The following is a 25,316-nucleotide window of genomic DNA, read 5'->3' on the forward strand; positions in this document are numbered from 1 at the left end:
ACATGAAGACTCACACAAAAGGCACTCCAGCCAAGAATCAAACCCGGGAACCTCTTGCTGTGAGGTGACAACACTACCGCTGCACCACTGCGTCATTCGCATTATAAAATACTTATAGATTACCCCAATAAAAATAGCTAGGATCATACCTTAGATAAGTTGAGGGGACCCATGCATAGGATAAAGTATTTAGGAGCTGCCTCTGTCCATTAGTAATACAGGGGGTAGTTCTGGGGTAAATTTTCTGTTTCCAATTCAAAGATCTAAGTTGCTCTTGAAAACGGAGAGAGATGAACTTTGTTTTATGTGGGTTGGGAGTCTGTTCCACAACAGTTGTATCCTCTGTGAGATATACCTGTCCCTTCAAACCATTTTGTTGATGTTGTAGAAGAGGTTTAGATCCACAGACAGAATATCTCTGATGTCATTTGACTTGCTGATGTGCAGTAAGTCCATCAGTAATGGCTCGGAGGCTGCCATACAAGCCAGACACAAGTCACTTCTTAGCAGTCTGTAGAATACTGAGTATAGTGACAGGGCTTTGAGTCAGTCCATGTAGGAAATGTTATTGAGGCCTTGTATCTTTTAGTAAGGTATCTGTATGGGCATTCCATTTGTTGCATGTGTCTAGACAGATACATGTCAAAGGGAGCATTATATTCAATGATTGGCCTAATGAGGGCAGAGCAAAGGGGGACAATGGCATTCCTAGATCTAGACACAATCCCTTTGTTTATAAGCTGTGCGATATAGAAGAACTTTCTTACAACAACAAACACATGTTGGTCAAAAGGTAGGTCACTGTCTACATATGTTCCCAAATCCTGTACAACTGGGTCAACTCTTACAGGCGTATTGTCAATATAACTCCTTGTGGTAGCTGACTTTCTGAAGGATACAGTAATGCATTTTTTGGAATTTAGTTTCAGTCCATGATTTTGGCACCAGTTATTTATTTGAAACAAACCTTCCTGCAGGATGGCTAAGTCATTTGGGGATTCAATGACTGTTCCTAGCTTGCAGTCATCTGCAAACTTAGTCAGCCAGAGCTCTTTGGCATTGACTTTTTCCTCAGAAAAGTAGATGCCAAACAGGAGCAGTCCTAACACAGAACCCTTGGGGACTCCACTGGTAACTGGTTCTTTGTGGAGGTAACTTCCCCTATTTTGATTCTATCTGTGAGACAGTTGGCAATTCAGTTGGTGACATGGGGGTTTATTCCCAGTTTATTTAGTTTTTCTACTATGCCTGAATGGGGAATTGTGTCAAAAGCTTTGGCCAGGTCAATTTATGTGGTGTGTACTGTTTTGCCTTCCTCCATTGCTTTGGTGACCTTTTCAAAAAATTCACCAGGTTGACTAAACATGATCTGCCCATGAGGAATCCAAACTGAGATGGGTCCAGTGTTTGGATGTTTCCTATGTCCTAACTGACTAATTATTCGATAAGTCTTTCCATGACTTTGCATACACGGCTGGTCAGACTTATTGGTCTGTAATCGCCTTGGTCTGTGGAAGATCCTGCCTTATGCAGGGGAATCACTATAGCTGTTCTCAATTTGCTTGGTACAAAACCTGCATGGAGGCTAAGACTGAACAATGTTGTTAGGGGTGTGGCTAAATTGTGCTTTATCCTACTTAAGATGCATCCAAGGGGTATTGTCAAGACCCATCAATGCAGTATTTTTAGCTTTTGATAGCACTTTTAGAACTTGGTCTTGTGTTATAGCTGGAGGTGATACAGTTTCAGCCATATCTTGAGGGACAGAGGAGGGAAGAGAGGGTTAAAGTTAGAGATAAATTTATCAGCCAGTAGGTTTGTTATATCTTCAGCCTCATTGTAAGTAACATTGTTCAGAATCAGATTAGCACATTGCTGAGTTTTGCTTTTCAGATTACAAACAACTAAAAATGTCTTGTGATTGTCTTGGGTAACTGTTTTATCCTCAAACTTAGCTTTGGTGGATTTTATTAAGCTCCTGAGTTTGTTTATTTCAGTGACAATGGTTCTAACATTCTGGGAATTACTCTTCTTACTTTTGGGCAAAATTCCTTTCCTTTTGTTGTAAAGCTTGTTGATATCATGGCTCTACCGTGTAGATTTGCTTCTGGAGTTTGCCCTGCATTTGTTCATATGGGGTACAGTTGCATCTATGCAGCTGTCTACATTCTGGTATGGTGTGGTGATGTATATTTCTGCATATCAGTACAGTTAACTGAGTCTGGTGGGGAGTGGAAGCTTGCCATTGCATCATCTAGGAGTATGTAGTTTGTGTTGAAGAAATTTCTAAAGGTACCTTGGGTGGAAGGGATCTCTGGTTTCAGTTTTACTTTGAAGGAGACTGCTTTATGGCCAGACCAAACAAGTGATGAAGATATGCAAGGGATGTGCAAAGTGCTCCTATATTAGTAAGGACAAGATCCAATATGTTATTTTCCCTAGTGGGTACTCTGACTAAATATTCTTTCCCTTTTGAAAAATGCTTTATCAACAGACTGTACACCAAATTCAGTAACTTCTGTGTAAGCATACTTTCTTGAAAGAGCAAGATTCATTTCTCACGGTTCTCATCCTGACTGTACACATTTTTTAAAAAACTCACTTATAACATTCCGTTGCTGGTTTGTATATTAATAATAATTAATGAAAGGAAGTAGCAAGACTATATATACATTTTGTGAGGTGCAGATGTTACTTCTGTGTCAGCTCGTCCTATAGAAATATTAGGCTCCCCCCACCACCATTCTCAGGCATAGTACCAACAAGCTGAATAATAGCTCATTCTATACATTAGTTGATATTTATTTAAAAAATTTCACTAAGTCCATGGTAATAGCAATTTGCGTGCAATAAAAGTACATAAATGCTGCTTGCTTTATAACAATATGAGCTGCTTTCTGTCTGTGAGATGTGATTTTTAAACATTGTGAAGTGCATATTTTCAGAGTCCTGTGCATTTTAGACTTATTCAGAGTTAAAAGCTTTGATGCCTTGATGTTCTCTGAAGTGACATCTTCCCCTTTTGTAGCCTGCATTTCCTCATCCAATTCACCCCAATCTTTTGAATCATACAAATGCTCTGCAGTCCTTCTTCTACACTGACAAAAGTCTAAAAAGCCACAAGGAAAATAAGCTGAAACGTTGATTGGTAAAACATGCAAAATCTTAGACAACTTAGTGAGCATTTTTTCACCGATTCCAAAAATCATGGTCGTTATTGATGTGTATACAAACTGTAGTCATTTAAAAAACGCATGCATGCGCGCTCACTTCCCTGCAACCTAACAGTTTCCCTGGACTCCCAAACAGTGAGAACATCTGACCTTTAATCCAGCAGGTCTCAAACTGCCCCAGAATATGACAGGGTTGTCTCACCAGCACTACTGTACCAGGTTCAGTATGTGACTCCTCCCAGATTTAATTTCTCCAACAGGTAAACTAGTCCGGAATTTAAGTTATGACTTTGGCATGGGAGAAGCTAGTAAGAAAGGAGACGAGTGAAGACATGATGCCTGCTTGATTCTCTTTTATAGGGTGAGGGGCACGCCACGCCTCATGTTTCTAACCAGCATGCCACGCCTCATGTTTCTAACCAGCATGCCACGCCTCATGTTTCTAACCAGCATGCCACGCCTCATGTTTCTAACCAGCATGCCACGCCTCATGTTTCTAACCAGCACATGTTTCTAACCAGCTTGCCGCACCTCATGTTTCTAACCAGCATGCCACGCCTCATGTTTCTAACCAACACACCTCTAGTGAAGATAGGGGTATATCAGGAGCCAATGCTTAAGAAAGGTGACAGGCATGGCCAGCATGGTGGCATAGAGTGATAAAGCACTAACTACATCCTAGGTGGCCTGGGTTTGATTAGCAGCTCAGATGTCTGAGGTGCTGGCAGGGAGGGATGAGCATGCAAATCCTGGGGGGAGGGCATTTGTCAAAGATGCACCCTGGACAGAGTCATTGACCACATAAGAAAGTAGCCCTCAGATGAAGGTCGATGAACACAGGGGAAGGTTAGGATAACCAGGGAAGAAAGAGTAGGGCATAACATAACCCCCCCCAGCAGCAGAAGTATTTGCAGGCATGGCCCACCACCAGGTTGTCCATAAGATCCACATCATCCCCAGCTCACTCAAAAGCCCAAGGAGAAAACAGTCTCTGGCAAAACAGCGAGGTTTGTCGACCATGACTTCCCAGGCTGACAGGAACTGGATCCCCTTTGAATGACACCAAAAACTGAGTCAATTATTGAAATCAATAATTTCTTGTGTATACTGTGGCATCATTCTAGGTGAGGGTAGTATGCTGCTCAAGGCTAGGGACATACCTGTCTGGGACACATACACAGAGAGCTCAGCCATGCCTCTCTTCATATAGTCCAGTGAGGCACATCTCAGGTCATTCACACCAACATGTACTATGACAGAGTCATAACTGTACTTGTTGCTAAGAGACCTGAGTGCATGCATGATCTGGTGAATCCTGGTACTGGACAGGCAGCTGACCTTGACTTTCTCCTTCTCCAACCTGGTGAGTGGGGCATCCGTGTGTCTCATTATTGTGTCTCCAATGACAGAAAAATGTGTTTTTTGAGTGTTACACCTTATTGGCTTGGTGGGTGAGACATTGGTATTGCAGTATGTCATGGGTGCTGTGGGAACTGTGTTAGTTGTAGCAGTCTTGTGGTTTGGAGGTCTCTGGTGTTTCAGTAAGTTTTTCAAGAGAACCTCCGCGTATGTGAATTTGTGTGTTTCATGCATTCTGTGTGTATGAGTAGTGGTACTATGAGTTTATGTAGTGGTGGGTGAGTTGGCAACCTTCTCTGTGTTAGATTCTTGGGGTAAATACATCTCTTGCAGTCTATACTAGAGTGTGTTGTTAGTAGAGGGTTGTCTGTGTACATGAGACAATTACTACACTACCTCAAGAGACCAAAGTCAACAAGGTTGGCAGGAGAAACAAGGGTAGTCCAACTCTCCATATGGATATGGTAAGGGATTTTATCTATAGTGATATGCACATGGAGGGTCTCCAGCACATCATCCTGTTTGACCACCATAGAGGTATGTTTGTTATTGATGTATATTGTAACACTACCACCTTTAGCTCTTTTCTGTGCAGCTACTACTCTAAAAGCGTGGAAGACACTGAAACTTTGCATTGCCGGGGTACTCTCTGATGCTTTAAATCAAGCCTCAGTAACTGCACAGATGTCTGTATTCTTAAGTGTGAGGAGGACTTGGAGGGAGTACAGTTTTTATTATATTGGCTCCCAGCATTGTGTAGTAACACCTTGAGGCACAGTTGCATTGATTTTGTTATGTTGGGAGGTTTGGCATTTTGGCATTCCCTAAAAAAGGCACTGTGAGGTTAAATAAGTTTTTGGACAGTATTCAAAAGCCAAAAGAGGAAAGGTGCAGACCATCCTTATCAAAGCAAAATGGTCTGTTAACTATGTCCTCCCAAGCTGACAAATATTGTACTCCCTAGAATGACACCAGTAATACAGCCAGTTGTTGAAATCAGTTAACTGTTTGCTCATATTGTGGCATCATCCTCGGTGATGGTATGCTGCTCAATGCTAGGCTCATACCAGCCTGAGACATATAGTCTGAAAGCTCCATAATGTTTCTATTCATATAGTCCAGGGAGTTAGAAAGATAATCAAAGAAAAGCCTAAATCATGCACTCAGTAAAACACAGGTTATAAAAATTGTTGGGAAAGGGGTGGAAATTAAAAATAGCTGTTACAAAGCAGTGGACTCATTACAGGGAGCATATGTAACATGGGTTCCTTGGGTTAAGATTGTATTTCAAAAGCACATATGTGGCAAGCCCTGTGAATTTGTTCCTCCATGACCCAGGTGCCAAGCACAATTACAGTACAGTGAACATTTGAGTTGGGATGGGTTGTAAATATAAGAATATATAACATTATGCAAGCATAGGTTTGGTATATTGTCACTTCCCACATCTCATGCAAACCAACCAAACCATTCATCCTGGACACCAACATATACCTATAAATGATTTACTGCAGAACACCAGAGCAAAATAAATGAAGGAAACAAAAAAGCAATGTAGTCTGCAAAATAAGTATAACTCATTTTATAATGGTAATATAACTTGTTCAGATGTGCATTACAGTAAGATTTATTCATGACTGGCTTCATAGATTTGTTCATGAGTAAATCCCATCATAGCCTACACCTAAATATGATATCCTGCAGTATTAGTCCATGCATCATTGTTTGTATTATGAGTATTCAGAAAGGATTTATGTAAAATGGTCTGAAGTATAAGGCTGAAGATGAACAGGAGACTAAAAACACTGTTATGGGTCTTAAAAATTGAATACACGATCAACTTATGTCTGTCAAAGAAAATGTTCTTGTCATGTTAAGATATTTTATTCTGTTCTAAGTAATAATGTCTTATATTTTCTAATATTACCTTAAAATGTGTTTTCCTTTGATTTTCTGCAGCCTCATTACTGCATCCTTGAGTATCCTGCAATATTACGTACCTTGTATGATATGTCGAATGACACCAGTGCACAATTTAGTAGGGAGCAACGGCTGAATGAAACCAAGCTTTTCTACAGAACTTTACAAGAAATTGTAGACAAGTCTTTGGAGTACAGAGAGCATGTAAGACTGATCATTGTAAATGGTAATTACTTCATTGTTCCTTATTAACACACTATTAATGATATTTGTTAAAAAATAGTATAACTGAAAATTCTATACCACTTATTTAAAATGTGTATGTCTTCCTTAAAACATTTCTCTTTGTTAGACCATTATTATGCTCCCCTTCTCCGCTACAAGATTAGATTTAACAAAGCAGAAAATAATAGTCCAATTGTTGTATTTATTTAACTTTTATTTCATTCCCCCTATCCCCATACAGCCTCAAACTGTTTCCCTCTAGCTTCCCCACTAGCTCATCTCTGCAGCTCCCAATTATTCCTAATGGGTACCCTGAATGTTACCCTTCACTAGGTGAGCCCCCCAACTCTTTGGAGAGTGAACTCATTTGTAACTCACTACTAGATCCAGGGAGCAAGGGATCTGATGAGGAGTAGAGAACATGAAGCCTGGGAGCAGTCATTCATACAGTGACTGGTCAGTTACTGCTGTTGGAGCAGCTAGTGCAGTGAATTCAGGAGGTCATTGCCACCCCTGTTTTACCTAAGATGACCTGACAGATTTATAGACTGACAGAGGTCGCACAGGCATCATGTTTTCCACACATCCTCCCCAAGGATAGGAGAACTCACTGTCATCCATTTCATCCTATCTTTCTAACCCTACCAGTATCCTGAACCCATTCATGAACATGTGTTGCCAGTGGCACAGAAAGATGCCCTGTTTCTACACCATTGGGCTGGCTGGTTTCATCATTTTAGCCCTGCTTCTACACCATTGGGCTGTCTAGTTTCATCATTTTAGCCCTGCTTCTACACCATTAGGCTGGCTAGTTTCATAAGTTTAGCCATTCTTCTACACCATTAGGCTGGCTAGTTTCAGAATTTTAGCCCTGCTTCTACACCATCAGGCTGGCTGGTTTCAGAATTTTAGCCCTGCTTCTACACCATTGGGCTGGCTAGTTTCATCATTTTAGCCCTGCTTCTACACCATTAGGCTGGCTAGTTTCATCATTTTAGCCCTTCTTCTACACCATTAGGCTGGCTAGTTTCAGAATTTTAGCCCTGCTTCTACACCATCAGGCTGGCTGGTTTCAGAATTTTAGCCCTGCTTCTAAGTAACACCAAGTTGGGCTGAAATAAGTTTCATCATTTTAGCCCTGCTTCTACACCACTAGGCTGGCTAGATTCATCATTTTAGCCCTGCTTCTACACCATTAGGCTGGCTAGTTTAATCATTTTAGAGTACTGTATAGATGATGTTATTACTCTTACCTAGCATGATCATGTGATTGTTAATACAAAATACAATTAACATTTGGAATAAGTAACAACAAGTTTTTGAAATAAGTTTATTTACCATACAGGTTTACTTCCTACCTTATCCCCAATGCTGACTGGGATAGCCCTGCTTCTACACCATTAGGCTGGCTAGTTTAATCATTTTAGAGTACTGTATAGATGATGTTATTACTCTTACCTAGCATGATCATGTGATTGTTAATACAAAATACAATTAACATTTGGAATAAGTAACAACAAGTTTTTGAAATAAGTTTATTTACCATACAGGTTTACTTCCTACCTTATCCCCAATGCTGACTGGGATAGCCCACAGTTCCATGCATTCCTAGATTATATACAACAGGTATTATAAAAATACACTTTTCATGCATAAAACTGAGTTATATCATCACAATGAATTTTAATATAACTTTATGCGTGTGTTTAGTTTAGGAGATTGATTTGAGGTACTGCAACCATGTAGTGAGAATAGTAAATTAAAAAGGGTAAGGGGTGCATGAGTGTTTGCCTCCAAGCATAAAAATGTTATTTCTAATTTTGAGGAGATAGCATTTTTAAAAAAAACTACATTAAAGTAGAAAAAAATGTCTGTAGATCTTATGTGTTCTTGAATAGTTTGTTTTGAGCATGACGGTCTCATTGCATCACAGTGGAAACTGTTAAAGCTGATGTTGCTTGACCGGTTGTGCTGGAGAAGAAATCTCTCATCTCTCATCCTACCTTTCTGTATCTTGGTTCATTGAATCCTTAAGATTTTTTTTTAACAAGCAAGTGTGACAGAGTTAGTAACATCAATCATTTTGCTTTGCATTTGCTCTAGAGGTTGTCAGTTTTGTTCAGTTGTAAAAGTAAGCTAGTTATGTCACTATTTTAGCTGTACAGTCTTCATGTGATGAGTACAACGGAGTGTCAGAACAGGGAGTAGTGTGGAGTAAGACTTGAGGAAAAGCAAATAATGGCCTCTTACTTGATAAACAATTTCCCATTTGTAGCAGCCAGATCACCTGTAACTTAAGAGACTCGATACAAAAAGATATAGTACTTGGCTGGAAACCAAGTGGTTTTGCACTAGCCTTTTTCAATGTATACTAGCTGATTAACACCTATGTAATGTGGAACGTCACACTTCTAGGAGCCTACTCACATCCTTGCATTCCACAGCATTTTATGAAAAATCAACTTCAAAAGCATAAGATAAACAGATGTACATATTTTATGAACAATAAAAGCCTTTAAAACTGTACAAATGGCTATATTATAAAAAAGAATCGTTCTTTGTGGTGATAATAGTCAGTGCATTCACAGTCTTTCCATAAATAGTATATTATTAATTAAAACAAACCCAGAATTATATTTTTTCCTAATCTTTCACAAAAAGTTTCATATCTTGAAAAATGTGCAACATGGATATATACTGTTAGAACATTTTGGTTAGCCAAACATAAGCTTTCACATCACAGTAAGTAATTCTTTTCTGAGTGCATGTTTATTTAGATAGTTACAGAAATATGAAAACATATGCTTAATTGTATAATTAACAATAACAATATAAATAACACCGAATATCTCTCAAGCTGTGCAACTTAAAGTGCAAATATGGATGAGAGTTTTCTTCAACAACATCTAAGGTTTCACCTTATGCCATGTAGCAGTTTGTAAGTCACTTGGATTTTGAATTAAAGTACATATGAAAATATTGCTTATTTTCATAATTACTAACAACTAGCAATACCTTAAGCACAGTGTGATATAACTGTACATTGACAATGAATTGAGAATAAATGTTCCTGTCTCTCACCATGGTACTTTATACACACCCTTCAACAGCATGAAGATCTCTCAGTTATGAAAGTATGATTTTTAATATGGAAATATAAATAATAAGTGTCGAACAGTGGTTAATTTCTCCACTGCAGAATAGCATATATTAACAATCTTAGTGTTATTTTGTTAATAAATCCTTGCTCTTTCTAATACTGCCTATTATTAACTGGTAGGTTATTTAGTTGAAGAAGCCAGATCCAAAAAATATCTGGACACCATAAGGAGCTACAACTATTAACTGAAAGTATACAAAACAAATGTGCTAAAGGCATAGGGCTTGAGAAAACTAGAGTGTTCCCCATCACAAGTGCGACACCCAAAATCCTGGGACCTTAATGTCCAAAAAGTAAGGCACTATTTAAAAAAAACAAGTTTTGAAACTTGATATTGCATCATTAATACATTTTTAGAGAGGCAAAACCCAGACAGATTCCACATCCCAATTATTTAAATGAATCTATGTCAGCTGGTTGAGTTTTCAGAAACTTGAAATTCATATCAGCAAGGTGATATGGTAGAATTTACGAAAACTCGAACATTAAAAAAAAAACACAAAAATTAATCTTTTATTATGTTTTTGCAGGGGGCAAGACCCCCTGCACCCCCCCCCCCCATGTGGATGGCTGCACTCTCCAAACCCCTGCACATTGTATATACCAACTCTGAGATTGCGCTACATTGAGGAAAACAATAAATTTCCCAATCCTCACTGTAGCATGATCTCCATTCAAAAGCTTCGAGTTTTCAGAAATTCGATCATATCGTCTTGAATTTCAAGTTTATGAAAACTTGATCAGTTGACAGGGATCCACTTAAATATACTGATTCCAAGATGGCTGTACCTCAGTAGAATGAATATTTGGAAGTGGGGGTCTGTATATACTCCCCACATTCACACTCATAGTTTGACTATTCTGAGGATCAGAATTATCGTCCTTAACATCATATAGTTATATGAGATGTTATCTCACAGACACAAGATTAGTAAGTATTGTTTGTATTATTTTAAGCATCTAGTCTATGACATTTACTCAGTTGTTAGGGTTTACTGAGTTGCTTACATTGTTTAATATGTATGATTAAACGTCATACTGCTTCAAAAGTTTTATACTGTAGATCTAGGGAATTTGTTTGCATCACCAAGGAAAATATGTCAAAATGTAACACTGTTACAGAAGAATTAGTTAAATGTGGTTATTCGGCATTCCACTCATTTTATGAATGAGTTGCAGAAACTAGGGTTTATGCTGTTGTTTTATTAACACCTTCAAGAAGATTTTATGAGAGAGTAAGTGGAAATGGAGGATTTTATTTGCAAAATAGTATAAGAAAACTTCTCTGTGTGGAAGATTTTCAATCCATATATATCTCTAGTTAATCACTCTATATTAATCAGATCAGATAATGGTAGCAGAAGTAGCGAACTTAAACTTGTCCTAAGTAAAAAAAAAATAATAAAAAATATATAATTTGAAATATTATGCAAAATTACTAAGTATTCGGAAGTAATCCAACCAGGGTAGCCAGTCTGTTTCCAGTCAAAAATCCTTTAAGTACACAGACAAGCGATCCAAGAAAAGCAAAGATAACAGAGTAATAGTTTCCTCACAAACTTTCTAACTATATATATATATATATATATATATATATATATATACTTTTTATCAGTGTAAACGCCCTTGCCTGATAAAAGGATAAATGGGCATTATAAAGGGAGTGAGGTGTAAGACCCCCCTTCAGAAACTGCTTAAATGCAAAACTAGAACAAAAGATAGACACACACAAGACAGACAGCAACAAATGATAAATGCAGCTTAACTGATGTTTAAGGTAGACTGCTATGGAACACCTCAGCTAAGTACTCAAAGGTAAGGGGTTGTGTTGCTTCAGTGAGCTAGATGCCCTTAATATCACATAAACTTTCATTGATTGTCAGCTAGGATTTCCTGGTGCTTAGCTTCCTGGTATCTTTCAAGACGTGGTTCTTTCCCAAGGGAGAAGTCCTTAAGGCTTCTATGCTGAGCCTATCTCTGTTGCCATCCTAAAGCATTTTAGGTTGGCGTGGATTAGTGGCCCATGCTGCTGTGTTAGCAGGGTACAGTATATTTGTTCTTGGTACTTATTACCTAATTCATTACCTGTTGTGCATCATGTTACTGCATTAGTTAGGAAACCCTTCTATCTGTCTCACCTAATTTCCGTGGGCATCTCCTCTAGATCCAAATAATTCCTAATTCTCCATTGCTCATATCTCATCAGATAGATTATTGAATATAATGTCCCTTTGGCATGTATTTGTCTACGCATATAACTCAACTTGACAACTTGAGAGATCTCAGAGGGTCTTAACTAAAAAGATCAGGGTCCTCAAAAATCTTAGTTAACAGGACAGACTGGCACCTCTTTCTCTATATACTCAGTTTCTTATAGAATCCTCCCTGTGGATCTCTTTGTCTTGTCTTTTGAGCAATGAAAGATTCATACCCATTTGACTTTCTTTTCCTTCACAGAGCAAATGATTCCACAAAAATTAGATTAAAGAAACTAAATCTTCATCAACAAATAAAAGAAAACACATTTGGCCGATAGATTCACAACCCAATGTATTCTCCACCTCTGGAACAAACTTCCTCTACGTGTCAAGCAGAGTATCACCCTTGCCACCTTCAAAGTAAATGTAGATGACTGGATGGACCGCCTCCAATTCTCCCCAGCCCATCCTGTATTGCCTATTTGAGGCTGGAGGGAACTTTTCAATGTGGGTTATTGCATAACCTTGCAATGGTGTGCAGACTGATTGCCCTGTACTTACCTATGAAACTATTTGAACCAATACATTGGCTGGAGAAGTCTATTAGAATGCACTTTGCTTTTTCCTCTTCTTGCCTTTTGGAGCACTCTGAGGAGGATGGAAGGAAGGAATGCAGAGACAGGTCTGTTAGTTCATGGGAAGGAAAATGTATTAATTTCACAAGTCCTTTGCACACACAGACTCTTTTCAGTTGGTAGTTATTTTGGGATGCAAATGGGACTAAAACAGATAAACTTCTTGGGTCTCCCATATCTGAATTATGTCTTAGAAAATTTCTGTACTGAATCTACAGTTCTGAAGATTGTGGGGAGCTGCCGGACTTTCCTGACAGGGAGTTCTAGTCTGATAGAATATGTGTGGCCAGGAGATACAGACCTTATTGAGAGGTTGTATCCCAGTCCATCATAGCCAGCCTGCACAACAAATTGAAAAGTGTACCCACCAATCATCGGAGGGGGTGTCTGTCACGTGAGCAGTTGCTACAGTCTTTTGAATGCTTCGCAAATATTATAGGCATTACCTTTCATATTTATTTGTTTACCCACAAGTGGTATTCCACCTCCTGTGGACCTGCAGGCATGCAATACATACCCCAAACAAAGTCAAAGTCATTTATTGCCAGGGTCTGAGTACTGTCTGTTGTCGCAAAAAGCATCTCTGGAAGTTATTCCTGACCTGTTGATACTTTCTCCAAGGAGGTTCTGTGTTATTCCCAGTGATTACTGAGGTACCACTGTGATATGATGCACTAAGCAATGATCATCTTTCAAGAACCTGTATGAGACAGCATACAGGATCAGGGATTTTTAACCTGTCAAGGTAGTTTAAGTGGTTTAAAAAAACATTTTTTAGTTAAGAATCTTTGAAGCTTTTCAAGTTGTATGAAGTACTCAGATAGGTGCATTCTAAAGTGGGCATTATATTCAGTTCTGCATGGGTAGGTCTAATAAGGAAGGAATATAGAGGAATAAGGATATTCTTTGACCTAGATGAAATATTTGACATATTCATAGGAGATTACTAGGCTAGCAACCCTAGAGCCCTTGCAAGCCTAGCCATGTTAATCCCAAGTTGCCCTAATTGTTCTTATTATGTGGACATAATTCACACAGTGAGTCTATGGTCAACACTGACTATCCCTGTCCATGAGGGACATGGGTGCCCCCCCCCCAGGTTGAATTTGCAGTCTGCCATACATTTGTCCAGGTTGTACTTGAATAGGGTTAGTGAGGAGCTCTGCTTCACATGAATTGGAAGTTTATTCTTGAGGAGTGGCAGTCTCTGGGAGATATAGCTTTCTCTCCAGCATGTTCTGTTAATGTCACAAGCTAGGTTAAAATCTCTAGAACAATTGGGTTTTGTGCCATTAGATTTGCGGATGTGCAGCTTTTCCATCAGGGTAGGATTGGAGACTGCCCTGTAGGCCAGGCAGAAGTAAGCTCTCAGTAGCCTATACAATACAGATTATAGTGACAGGACTTTCAGTTTATCCATGTATGTCATAGTTTGGAGGCCTTGTATTTTCTTGGTGAGAAACTTCTGTGTTTTCTTCAGCTGCTGCAGGTGTCTAGTGAGTTATGGCTGTTGGAGCCAGGTGGGTGAATTTGTGCCATATCTGTCCGCTAGCAGGTTGGCAGTTTCCTCCATTGCAGTATGAGTGGTACTATCTATTACCAGTTCAGCACATAGATTGGCATTCCCTTTTATATTTCAGATGTAGTGGAGAATGCCTTATGACTATCCATAGCTAGGATGCTATTTTAGATTTGTAATTAGCTTTACAGGATTTTACAAGATTTCTGATTTCTGATTTACTTGTTCAAGCTGTGGAGGGAATTCTTCCTCAGCTGAATCAGTTCCCTCTTGTTCTTATAGATCGGTTTCTTCCTCTTGTTGGAGAACCTTTTTATACTTGAGCTCCACCAGGCTGGATTGTTTTTTGGAGGACCTGGTTTTGATCCGGTCAGGTACAGCAGAGTCTATGCAGTTGCTTAAATGTTTGTACAGGGCATCTGAGTACACCACTGCATAGGTGTTATTGTTGTCTGTGAGTGTGGGGGGTATAAAACTTTTTATACCATCACTTAGTAGTCTGTAGTTTAGTTTGGAAAAGCTTTTTGGTTTTGTAGCTCCTGTGGGGGTGTCAGGTCCAATACTTACTTCGAACAAGACAGATTTATAGTCAGACCTTACCAGGGAAGTCATCACATGGGGGAGTGCAGTTTCTCCTCAAGTTGGTGAGTACTATGTCTAGGACATTTGGGCTCCTTGTAGGAGTGCAGATCTGTTCCAGAGCATTTGAATTAACAAAGTCCAGGAACCTGCGGGCGAGTTTGTTTGCGCTCAAGTATGTCAATCAGTTGATGGAAGTATAGTTGAAATCACCAATGACAAAGGTGTTGGGCTGTTTGGCAAGTGATTCCAGTAAGTCCAGGTGGGTGGTATGCTTTTCTTGGTTCATGGTGGGGGACCTATAGCTGGCAATGATGTGGCAGGGTGTTTTGCCTATAGTTAGTTGGACATGAAGTAGCTCAAGAAAGTCATACTGTTTGACCAGTTTCAATGTGTACTTGGTTTTAATGAAGATGGATACACCTCCACCTTTGGTTCTTTCATGCTCATTTTGAGGTCTGAACATGTGGAAGGCATTGTAGCCTTGCACTGCTGGGGTGCTCTCTGCGGCCTTGAACCACATCTCAGTGACTGCACAGAAGTCAGCATTTTCTAGGGTAAGGCGTGCTTCCAGGGAGTGCAGTTTCATGTTTAGACTCCTAGCATTAAGCAGCAAAACCTTCAGTTTGCCTCAAGTAGATTTTGTTATGTAAGAAATGTTGTTGTTTTGACATTGCCTAAAAAAGGCACTAGAGGGAACCAAGCACCTTTGCTGGTATCTGAAAGCGTAGAAGAGACAGGCGCAGACCATCTCTGGCAAAGCAACGTGGCCTGTTGACCATGTTGTCCCAGACTGACAGATACTGGATTCCCCTGGAATGACACCAGAAGCTAAGCCAATTGTTGATGTCAGTCATTTTTGGTTTATATTGTAGGATCATCCTGGGTAAAGGTAGAATGCTACTTAGGGCTAGGGTCATACCTGCCTAGGACACATAATCTGAGAGTTCAGTTATGTCTCTTTTCGTATAGCCCAGAGAGGTATGTCTCAAGTCATTCACCCCAACATGAACTATGACAGAGTCAAAATAGTACTTGTTGAGTGACTTGAGTGTATGTGTGATTTGGCGGATCCTGGCACCTGACAGGCAGCTGACTGTGAGGTCTATGATTTTTTGTAGACTTCAAATAAGTACCTCCTCCTATGTGGGGTCTTCATGTTATGTCTTTCTTTTGTGTGAGAGGTGAAGAGTGTGTACTGACAACCTGTTTGGTATTTAGTTTGTTGTTACATGAGAGGCGTGATTCCAATTTGATAGTGTACTTACATTGTTCACATAGGATATTTGTTTGTTGTAGGACTAAGTGGTTGTCAGTGTACATCAGGCAATTACTACATTGCCTCAGTATTCCCATGTCAATCAGGCTGGCCAGAGAAATTATGGGAAACTGCCTATCCATTACAGCAGGTATATGCTAATAGAGAAGGGAGTGAGCTAGTTTGGCCAGTTTTTTTGCTAGGGCTAACAAACGTTATTCAATTGAAGGCTGTGGATAATAAGTGCGGCAACGGTGCTCTGTGCACATCTGAGTTGCCTGTAGTGCAGTAGGGAAGCTTGGGATGGGTCTCACTGACAGATGTCTAGGGAAAGTTGAGTTTCAAGGCATTTGTATTTATCCAGAGCACTGCTAACCCCCGTTGTATGATGCACAACAAAGCACAAAAGCAAGGGTTAAATATAGGTGAAATTAAATGCTTTTAAGCAAAACTACCAATAGGAAAGCACACAATGAACCCTCCTCCAGCAATGCCCTGCTCAGACAAGGCTGGCTCCACACTCTTCTGCCACAATGTGCAGGGGAGCCCCTTTAAATGAAAGATGGCTGGTTTAGTGCTCAAGTGCAGTAAAACAGGCTAGATTCAGCAGACCTGAATCTAGACTATGCTATCTAAGCTAATAATACAGTTGAAAACAAGTGCAGAAAATAATGCAGTCACAACAGTAAAAAGGCAGAAATAATACAGTAATCAGACAGAATGCAGTTTAAGGAGTGCAACAGAAACACATCGTATACTTATTTTCTTGATTTTTGTTTTGGATGCCTTGGATTAAAGCAGAATCACTCTGGACCTCTGGCAAAAAGATGCCAAACACCGAGCAGCTCCAGTTAATTGAGCTTTGGTTAATTAAGTTCTGCAAGGTAGAAGGACTTCTTAACCTCAGATAAGACACAGTGATCAAAAGATGGATTATTATCTACATAGAAGTCCATAGCTCTAATAAGAGAGTCTATTTTGAAGGGGGTGTCAGTTATATGATAAGAGGAGGGGGCAGGTGTTTTATCAAAGGTAACCATGCTGAACTTCTTGGCATTTAGGTTAAGTCCATGGCTAATAAATCTGGTGTTGGTCTAATTCAAGCCTACTGGAGAATATGGGTACCATGTGGGGAATTAACAACTGCACTGAATGTGCAGTCATCCACAGACATGATTAGCAAGACACCTGATTTCACATCTGAGAAGTAAATGTTAAGTAAGCAGAGAACCCAAGACATACCTGTGGAACACCACTACTGACAGCTCTGCAGCGGGAAAAGATACCCCCTGCACAATGTCAGTTCTAGCAGGACACAAATTTGCTATCCAGTGGACAATGTAAGGATTAACACTGAGTCTAGACAGTTTGGCTATAAAACCCACACCCTGAGTGGTTTCAAAGCCCATGACAAGGTTAAGATAGGCAGTGTGAACAGTTTGGCCCTTTGTGTAAGTCCTGGCTCCCCATCCCCTAGTTGTCTGGCTTGGTTGGTCTATTCCTCATGTCCAAGCCTGCCTCTTCCCAACTGTCCTTTTAATTTATGCTCCTCCACCCCTGACTACATTTAGTAAATGAGTCACTGTTTAGTTGGGTAATCAGTGTCATTTCCAGGAATGACAGGGTCAAAAACTGCTTCCTTGACTGAATGGTCTCTCCCATTTGTCCACCTTTCTAAATGTTCACTGGGAAGGGAACATTCAATAACTGTCCTCCTGCATATGTACTACTGTGTTTATGTCTGCTTCATTACTGCTGGTATCAGTGGCATTATATCTATCTTTACTTCATATTTCCCATTGTTAAAAGCAGTCTGAATCGGCTTAAATATTCTATTTCTTTAGGTTTCATCAGGGATTTAATTGCAGTCATCTTCTGTTTGTATGATGAAGTCTGGTTGGTAACTAATTTTGCGTGTCTGAGAACTGGCAGCTATAATAGCAAGCATGGAAGTGGCATATATTGTACCTGCACTGACTCAGTCCCACACTCTGATCTTATTGTCTCTAGGAGAGTATTTAGTCCTGGAGTCAGCTTGGAAAACATCCCTGCATATAAAAATGCAATATCTTACTCCACAACAGGGTTTTCGTACAGGAATTTGCAAGACTTGGACTCTGTTGAATCTAGTTTCCTTCCAGCAGAAATGTTTGAGCTGAGTTCAAGGGATGCCCTCTAAAGTGCATCCTCAGATACTTAGAGCACAGGAGATAAAGTCTCTTTTATGGTATCTAAGCTCTCGTTTGTGCCACATTAGAAATGCTCCCTTATTAGATTCAAGGTTCAGCCAAACAAAACATTTTTGTAGCCCAATAACATGGTTTCCCTACTGTCTGTGTCATGCTGAGCTGAAGAGGTTAGATACTCGTAATTCAGTTTTGCATTTGGACTGTCAGGGTGAGACAAATCTTTTTTTTCTTTTGGCTGAGGAGATCACTCCCAAAGTTGCAGGTACATTTGTGAGGTGGTTAACTCTGTGTCATGTGTCCACATATTCTTAGATGAATCTCCTATACTCACGAAAAGAAGAGCGGCTGCTATCTCTCAGGTGGGCATCAAAGCTTGGATATCTGTTCCTGCAATGACAGGAAGGGTAGTCCTTTCTGCTGAGTCTGCACTTACCTATAAAGTAATAAGTTAGTAGGGCCTTCTGTGATCTCATGGACAAAATTATTAAAATATCCCAAGAGGAGAACTCTTCCTGTGACACAGACTGAGAAAACTAAACCAATAATTAGCACAGGTGCTCTGGGAAATGGAATCTGATTAGGGCATTGGAACAACTTCTACTGATCCCAGGCTTAGAGTGAATGAGATAATCCCACTGTCCACCTCTAAAGGGGTAAAACAGGTGGAGACATTGCAAGATGAGTCAATGGGCTTGAGAACAACAAAGCAATATTTCACTGGGCCTGATACCACCAAGCTTCCATGGAACTGGTAAGGTAATTACAGCCGCATGCTCCCTAATTACTAGCGCTTTGATTACTAATTTTTAAGATCCATAATTTTTTGTATGTTTGCATTGTTTATTGAGAGATATTTTAGCCTTAAGGTTACTTGTCATAGCTGTGAGAATCCCACAAGCTTTTCTGTGCTGCAGGTAGGCCACAGTTATACTTACAAGGTAGAGTAAACCATTTTCATTTAGTGCATCATAGCATACCTCACAACTTCTTAGAGCAAGAAATATGGACAAAGACATAAATAACGGGGGGACAAAGGCCCAAATATAGGGACTATTTGTAATTATTACTCTGACAAACTTAGAAAGCTCATAGAATAACAGGTTTTGCTTTAGCATGAATTTTCTTTTTTTTTTTTCAAAAACATTTTTATTTTGTTTTCATTATAAACAAGCATGAATTTTCTGGAGTATGAAGTCTGAAGTCTATCATTATTTTCTGTCATAAGTCCTTAATGACTTGCCATTAATTTACCAGAAAAACACAATTTTATGAAAAAATGTACCAAAAGTACGATGCAAAAATCTGTACAGTTGATATGCAGCACAGTGTCTACAGAAAGAAACATGACTTTATTCTTAGGTATAACAGGCACTGCAAATGGTAGTCCCTGGGCAGAGTTTGTGTTCCCCAGGCCCACTAGAACATCACTGACCTTAGGAAAGAAATCTGTCAAAATTTAGATAATGTAACAAGTGCAATATATTCAAAATATTGAAGACAGTCACTTCCAAGATGGCTGCACACTGATCAGCCGCTTAATTTCAGCTCTCCCAGTGTGAAAGCAAATACTGAGAAATAATAGCCAGAGATAGTGTCATCTTGGATAAAATTCAGTTACTGGATAGTAAGTACACTGCCTGGGACCAGCAAAGAAGAAATTCAGGGAACATGAAAGAAAAACATAAAGAAAATGTGAAGAGAAAACACTGACTGGGAATAATCTTGCTTCTTTTAAGCAAAAAGCAGTTCAAGCTTCCGTTTTGGTCCAAGAAATAACTTCCAGTAATTTAGGGGAAAAATAATTTCAATGTACCCAGAGGTGAATAAAATAAATGAAACATTGAATGAACATATCAATTCAAGTAACAAAAGGCTGGGCAAAATAGAAGAAGTTTTAAACAGCTATTCAGATGAACTGTTAAAACTGCAAAAAATAAAGGTTGAAATAAAGAAAAGGCTGGCTGAATATGAAGCTTCTCAGGAAGAGCTGTTTCAAAAAAATAGTAGGGCTAGAAGAAAGAGCATGTAGAGAAAATCTGAGAATTTTTTGCTATACCAGAAACACTGGAAAGAACAGACTGCATTAATTTTATGAAAACACAAACAAGCAACTAGACTGGTATTCCACAGCAAAATGTGTTAATTGAAAAGGCACGTCAAGTATATGCTGCCAACCTGGCCATGAGAAAGCAGGCAAGACCTGTATTAGCAAAGATGCTGTCATACCAGCAGAAAAGAAAGAGTTGAACCTGACAAAAACTGTGGTACAGTTGAAACATATTAAAAACTGGAGACAGCAGAGTGTTTATGGAAAATGATTATGCACTGTGCTCCAGGCAGATGAGAAGCAAATTTATCCCAGCAATCAGGACATGTCAAGAGGCAGGTGTAAGATTCAAGCTCCTGCATCCAGCTGTCTTCAGAATATTTTTTCTGGAGGATTAAAAACATTATTTGATGCAGAACAGGCTAAGGAGGAAATAAAAAAGTTTATCCACTAAAAAGTGAGCCAGCAAACAGAAAGGAATCTGCTTCTCATTCTTCTGACAATAAAACTCATACAGAGTGTGACGACCAACCCCTGGAGCAGTAATCAAGGAGCCCCAATCCTCACCACTGACACCAGTGGGGGATGTATACTGAGACGATGACAAGTACACACATAGTATTTCCACATGCAGCTCTCTGCATCAAGTGCAATTTCCCATAACAACACACAAAGACCACAGTCAGTCTGGGGCTGGTTTTTCCCTCTTTCTCCAGATCCCAAATAAGACTCCCCACTGACACAGTTACACAGTTGAGATTTCAATTGTGGCCAAGCCAAGACCTCCAGCACCCTCTCTGTCAACCAGTGCATCATGTCCCTGCCCAAGTAGCTGACACACACACACACACACACACACACACACACACACACACACACACACACACACACACACACACACATAGAAAAGACTACCACAGGTTTACTAGCTATGCCCCCTTTTGCCCAGTCTATAAGGTAGTTAGCACTGCCACCAGTCAGCTCCTTATCAGCTACTTTAAGGCCCTTAACAAAGGGTGTCCAATTTTACAGTGTAATATTATTAATACAAATGGTAGTTTGACCAAGAGCAAGGCTATTAGAAGTGGCCCACAGTGCCACCAAATAAATATGCAAGTACTCTCAGACCTTAAATATCTTTAGACAGATCAGCCACAATGAAATGTTTAAATATATATAATAATAAATAATAAAAGAACAAGACAATACTAAATATATATTTACAGTGACATTACACCAGAGTTCAAAATCACAGGAAATATTTAAAACATTGCAGGACAATCTAAAAAAATGAACAAAAATATCTAAACTAAAAGCTTTGCTATATTCCTGACTGTATCCAAAGGAATTACTATACACTAGTTAACTTACTTACAGAGCAAGGCAGATATGTGGTAAATGGATCTTGTCAGGTCCAAGACAGAATACAGAACACTGCCTCTCTCAGAGAGTTCTCAAATTAATATCTCAAATATTACTGCTGGGATAACTTGCAGAATGACATAATTGCTTGTCATCTAACTCCTAGTTCCCAGGCTAACAACCATTGATGGTTGCATTTAGCATTTACTTGTAGAACTACATACACAACAGCTTTTTCTCAGATCTGTGGCAAATGCTGGAAGTCATAAAACAATAAAACACGTCCAAGACAATACAGAAAGCTTCTCAGCACAGACATTGTGTCTGTAGCTGCCAGAAAGTAATTTAATTTCAGGCATTTTTCTGAAGTTTTGCTGGACTGAAGTTAACCTCTTGTATTCCAGTTTCTTCTGTTAAATATATACATTAGAACAGTTACAATAGTGCATGTACATTTTCGTTCTACTCCAGTAGGGCATGCTGTGGTTACATTTTAAACAGCTCTTTGCAAAAACCTTTCCAACACATGTATGTACCAACAGTTTGATATATACATGATATACAATTCTAATACAGTTGTAACACAAGCATCTTACACAAATAATTTCAATATTCACCAATGACATATAATTATTTACAAAATTCCTGCCAGCTGGGCTGGCAGTATCTCCTTTCGACACAGAGAAATTTTGCCAGTGAAACTTTTTTGTAATGTTTCAAATGGGAATGCTTGAAAGACATCAACAAGTGAGTTGACTAGAAGAATCAGAAGTACCTTAGACTAAAACCCAGAGTGTGGTGTTGTGAGATTGGAATGAACAGGAAGAAGACAAGCAACACTGAAATTAGTGAATGAATGGAAGATTATAAAGCATCAATCACCTTTACGAAATATAGCTTTGCAAGAAAAAAAGTTGCTGATAAAGAGTGACATTTGTTGACTTTGTTAAATGTGTGGATGAACTGTAAAGCATATACCCAGCTTTATGTCATTAATCCTAAGAAGGACATTAAATGGGAAAATGTAACTGTAAGTAAATTTTTTTTTATTCTTATTGGTATTTCTATAAAACATTTCATGATACAAAATACATGTTGCACAGTAAAGCAGTTTTATACAGTATGTAGTCAGGGGTATTTTAAATGTCTGGAGAGTTGCTTCAGTGACTGTTATGTGTGTTAAAGATATTAAAGTAAACAAGTACTTTTTTAGTTGTAAGACTGGACAGAAGCAAGTTTAAGATGGGGTGTAAAAGTGCACTGATTGTATTATGTTTTAAAGTAATATAATTTGCTTTATTCACAAGGGTGGATGTCTAGATTAATGCCCTTGTCTTAAGCAAATAAGCTTGAAAAATAAGACAAAATCATGAAAGCCATGAAATATGCTAAGTTTCCTGTATCTCTAAGATATTAGCTTTTTTTCAATTAGCAAATGTTCTTAGTGTGACTCAAGAAGCCTGCAGCTAAAGGTAGTTTTACATTTTGTTCTGAGTGAAATTTACAAAGATTCCTTCATGCATCTCCAGAACTGTTAGCTGTTTTTATTTTCCTCACTGCTGACACATTTGACATGCACGTGAACTATCTGCAGGTGCAAACAATTAATCTGGAGAGTTCTGAGCATTCTTTGCTAAAGTGAATGCAACATTTAAAGGTACAGTGGTAAGCAGTCCAGTGAAATGTAAATTTTGAAATTATGGGGAAGTAGAAAAGAGCAGACTTAATGTGCTAATGCATGTTACAGGATGGTGTACAATTTAATTATATTTAAAGATAGCTACTACATTTTTCTTAGGGTAAAAGTTAATGTTTTCTGGATGCATACAAGCTGTTTTTCACCCTTTTCCTTGGAGGGCAATAGAGATATAAATGAACAGACAGCAATCAGTGTAAGTGGGAACACAGGCTGCAAAATGTGCTTTAGAATGACTAAACTTAATTTTAAGTTAGGTAATGCCTTTGGGTGCAGCTTTTGATTTGGAGAAGTTGTTCCTATCTGGAAGGTTAAACTTCATTTTTTGAAGACAAACATAGTTTTGTGTGTTTGCTCTAAGTTAACAGGGGATGGTGGTGTTCTGAAAATGTCTTTAATTTTTTTTCATTTGTGGGTTTTCCTAAAACAAAAACTATTGAAAATATGACATAGGTTCAAATGAAGATGAAAAAAAGCAACTGTATAAAAATCACCATGTAAAACAGTGTGTGGGTGTAAGACAAAAGTTAGAAATATGCATTCAAAAAACTGTCAATTATAATAGGTGAGAACAATAGCTTTGTATCATAATGGCTACAATATCCATATTATCTTTGAACATACATGGCCTTACAAGTATAGACAAAAATAAAATAATATTGAATTATTTTAAGAAATTCATAATGCAAATGGCAATGCTGCAAGAGACAACAACTGGAAAGAAATGAGCATGTGAATTTGGCAAATAAAAGATTTCAGGATGGATATTTGTCAGAATATTAGGGACAAAGAAGAAGGGGAGTAATAATACTGATTACCAGAAGGGCTTCAATAATGATAGAACAATGGTTCCAAAATATGATTTATCACCCGCCTTGTGCATAGCAACACCAGTGTCAACCTTATCTCAGATTTTCTCAAAGATCCTGTTGTGGCCACTAAGCTAATGCTGCTTGAAATTCCTTGTATTTGTAAATACATTACTAGAAATTTCAGCTTCTTTCCCTGTGGAACAATCTAAGAGCAAATTTCACTTATTGCTTCTTTCTTCAGATGTTTAATGTGAAATTCAAAGAGCTACCTCAGACCAAAAGTTACTGCTATTGTTTCATGATGGATATGTACTGATGTAATGTAGTAAATAATTCAACACTGGTAGCAGTACATCTATATATCCCTTAAAGATATTTCCCCATAACTAAAATCTCATTTATTCCTAAAAGTGAAATGTCAGCTTTTCTCAGGCATTACATAACCAAAGTTTCATCTTGTTGAAGTGATTACTTTCATGATATATATATATATATATATATATATATATATATATATATATATATATATATATATATATATTCATATCAGTATGATAAAATAAACTAACTGTGAACCATAGATATCAACTGCCCCTGATTTCAAACAGCATCACTAACTTTGCCTTATGTTTTGGCCTGCTCTTCATAAGATTTGTGATTTTCTCATAAGTTGTTGAGGATTGCAGTCATTAAATAATAGCAAACATTTCAGAGTTTGTATTCTTTAGAAAATGCACATTAATGCAAAACATGTTATCCTAGCAACGTTTTAAGTTTATAAGATCATTATTATAAATTTGCATTCGATTTGGTCCTCCCCCCTTTTTGGCTTTATCCGTGATTCTTGATCTAAGAGGTTGAGAGGTATGACAGTGGTTATTATATTAATAGTATGCCTTGTTCTTCATTTTCTGCTAACTTGTTTTGTACTGAGTAATTATAATTAATTATAGTTGAATAAAGGGTTTTATGGTTTGCCTTCTTACCTGAAAACAATGCAAATACAAATACAAATGCAGCCTTAAATGAAAGGTATTTTAAAGTGCATATACTCCTATTTATTCACTTGTTAATTGCGTAAGCTCCCAGAACTTGAGTGCCCATTTTAGGGCTGATCCAGGAGCACTGTCTGGTTAACTGAACTGCACACTCATACAGCAGGCAGACAAAGACTTGAGGAATCT

The 25,316-nt window shown here is 38.5% G+C and overlaps 1 protein-coding gene across 1 annotated transcript in view; it reads left to right on the plus strand.

The window, feature by feature from the left end:
• The window catches only part of LOC122800488 (stimulator of interferon genes protein-like), a 132,665-nt gene that overhangs the window by 105,049 nt on the left and 2,300 nt on the right, over positions 1 to 25,316 (plus strand). The window contains exon 6 of the mRNA XM_044069928.1: positions 6,492 to 6,678. Within this exon, the coding sequence (XP_043925863.1) occupies positions 6,492 to 6,678 (187 nt within the window). The remainder of the gene's footprint in view (positions 1 to 6,491; positions 6,679 to 25,316) is intronic.

The sequence above is a fragment of the Protopterus annectens genome, chromosome 4.part0, assembly GCF_019279795.1.
Source record: "Protopterus annectens isolate FY-2018-M chromosome 4.part0, PAN1.0, whole genome shotgun sequence".
Taxonomy (NCBI): domain Eukaryota; kingdom Metazoa; phylum Chordata; order Ceratodontiformes; family Protopteridae; genus Protopterus; species Protopterus annectens.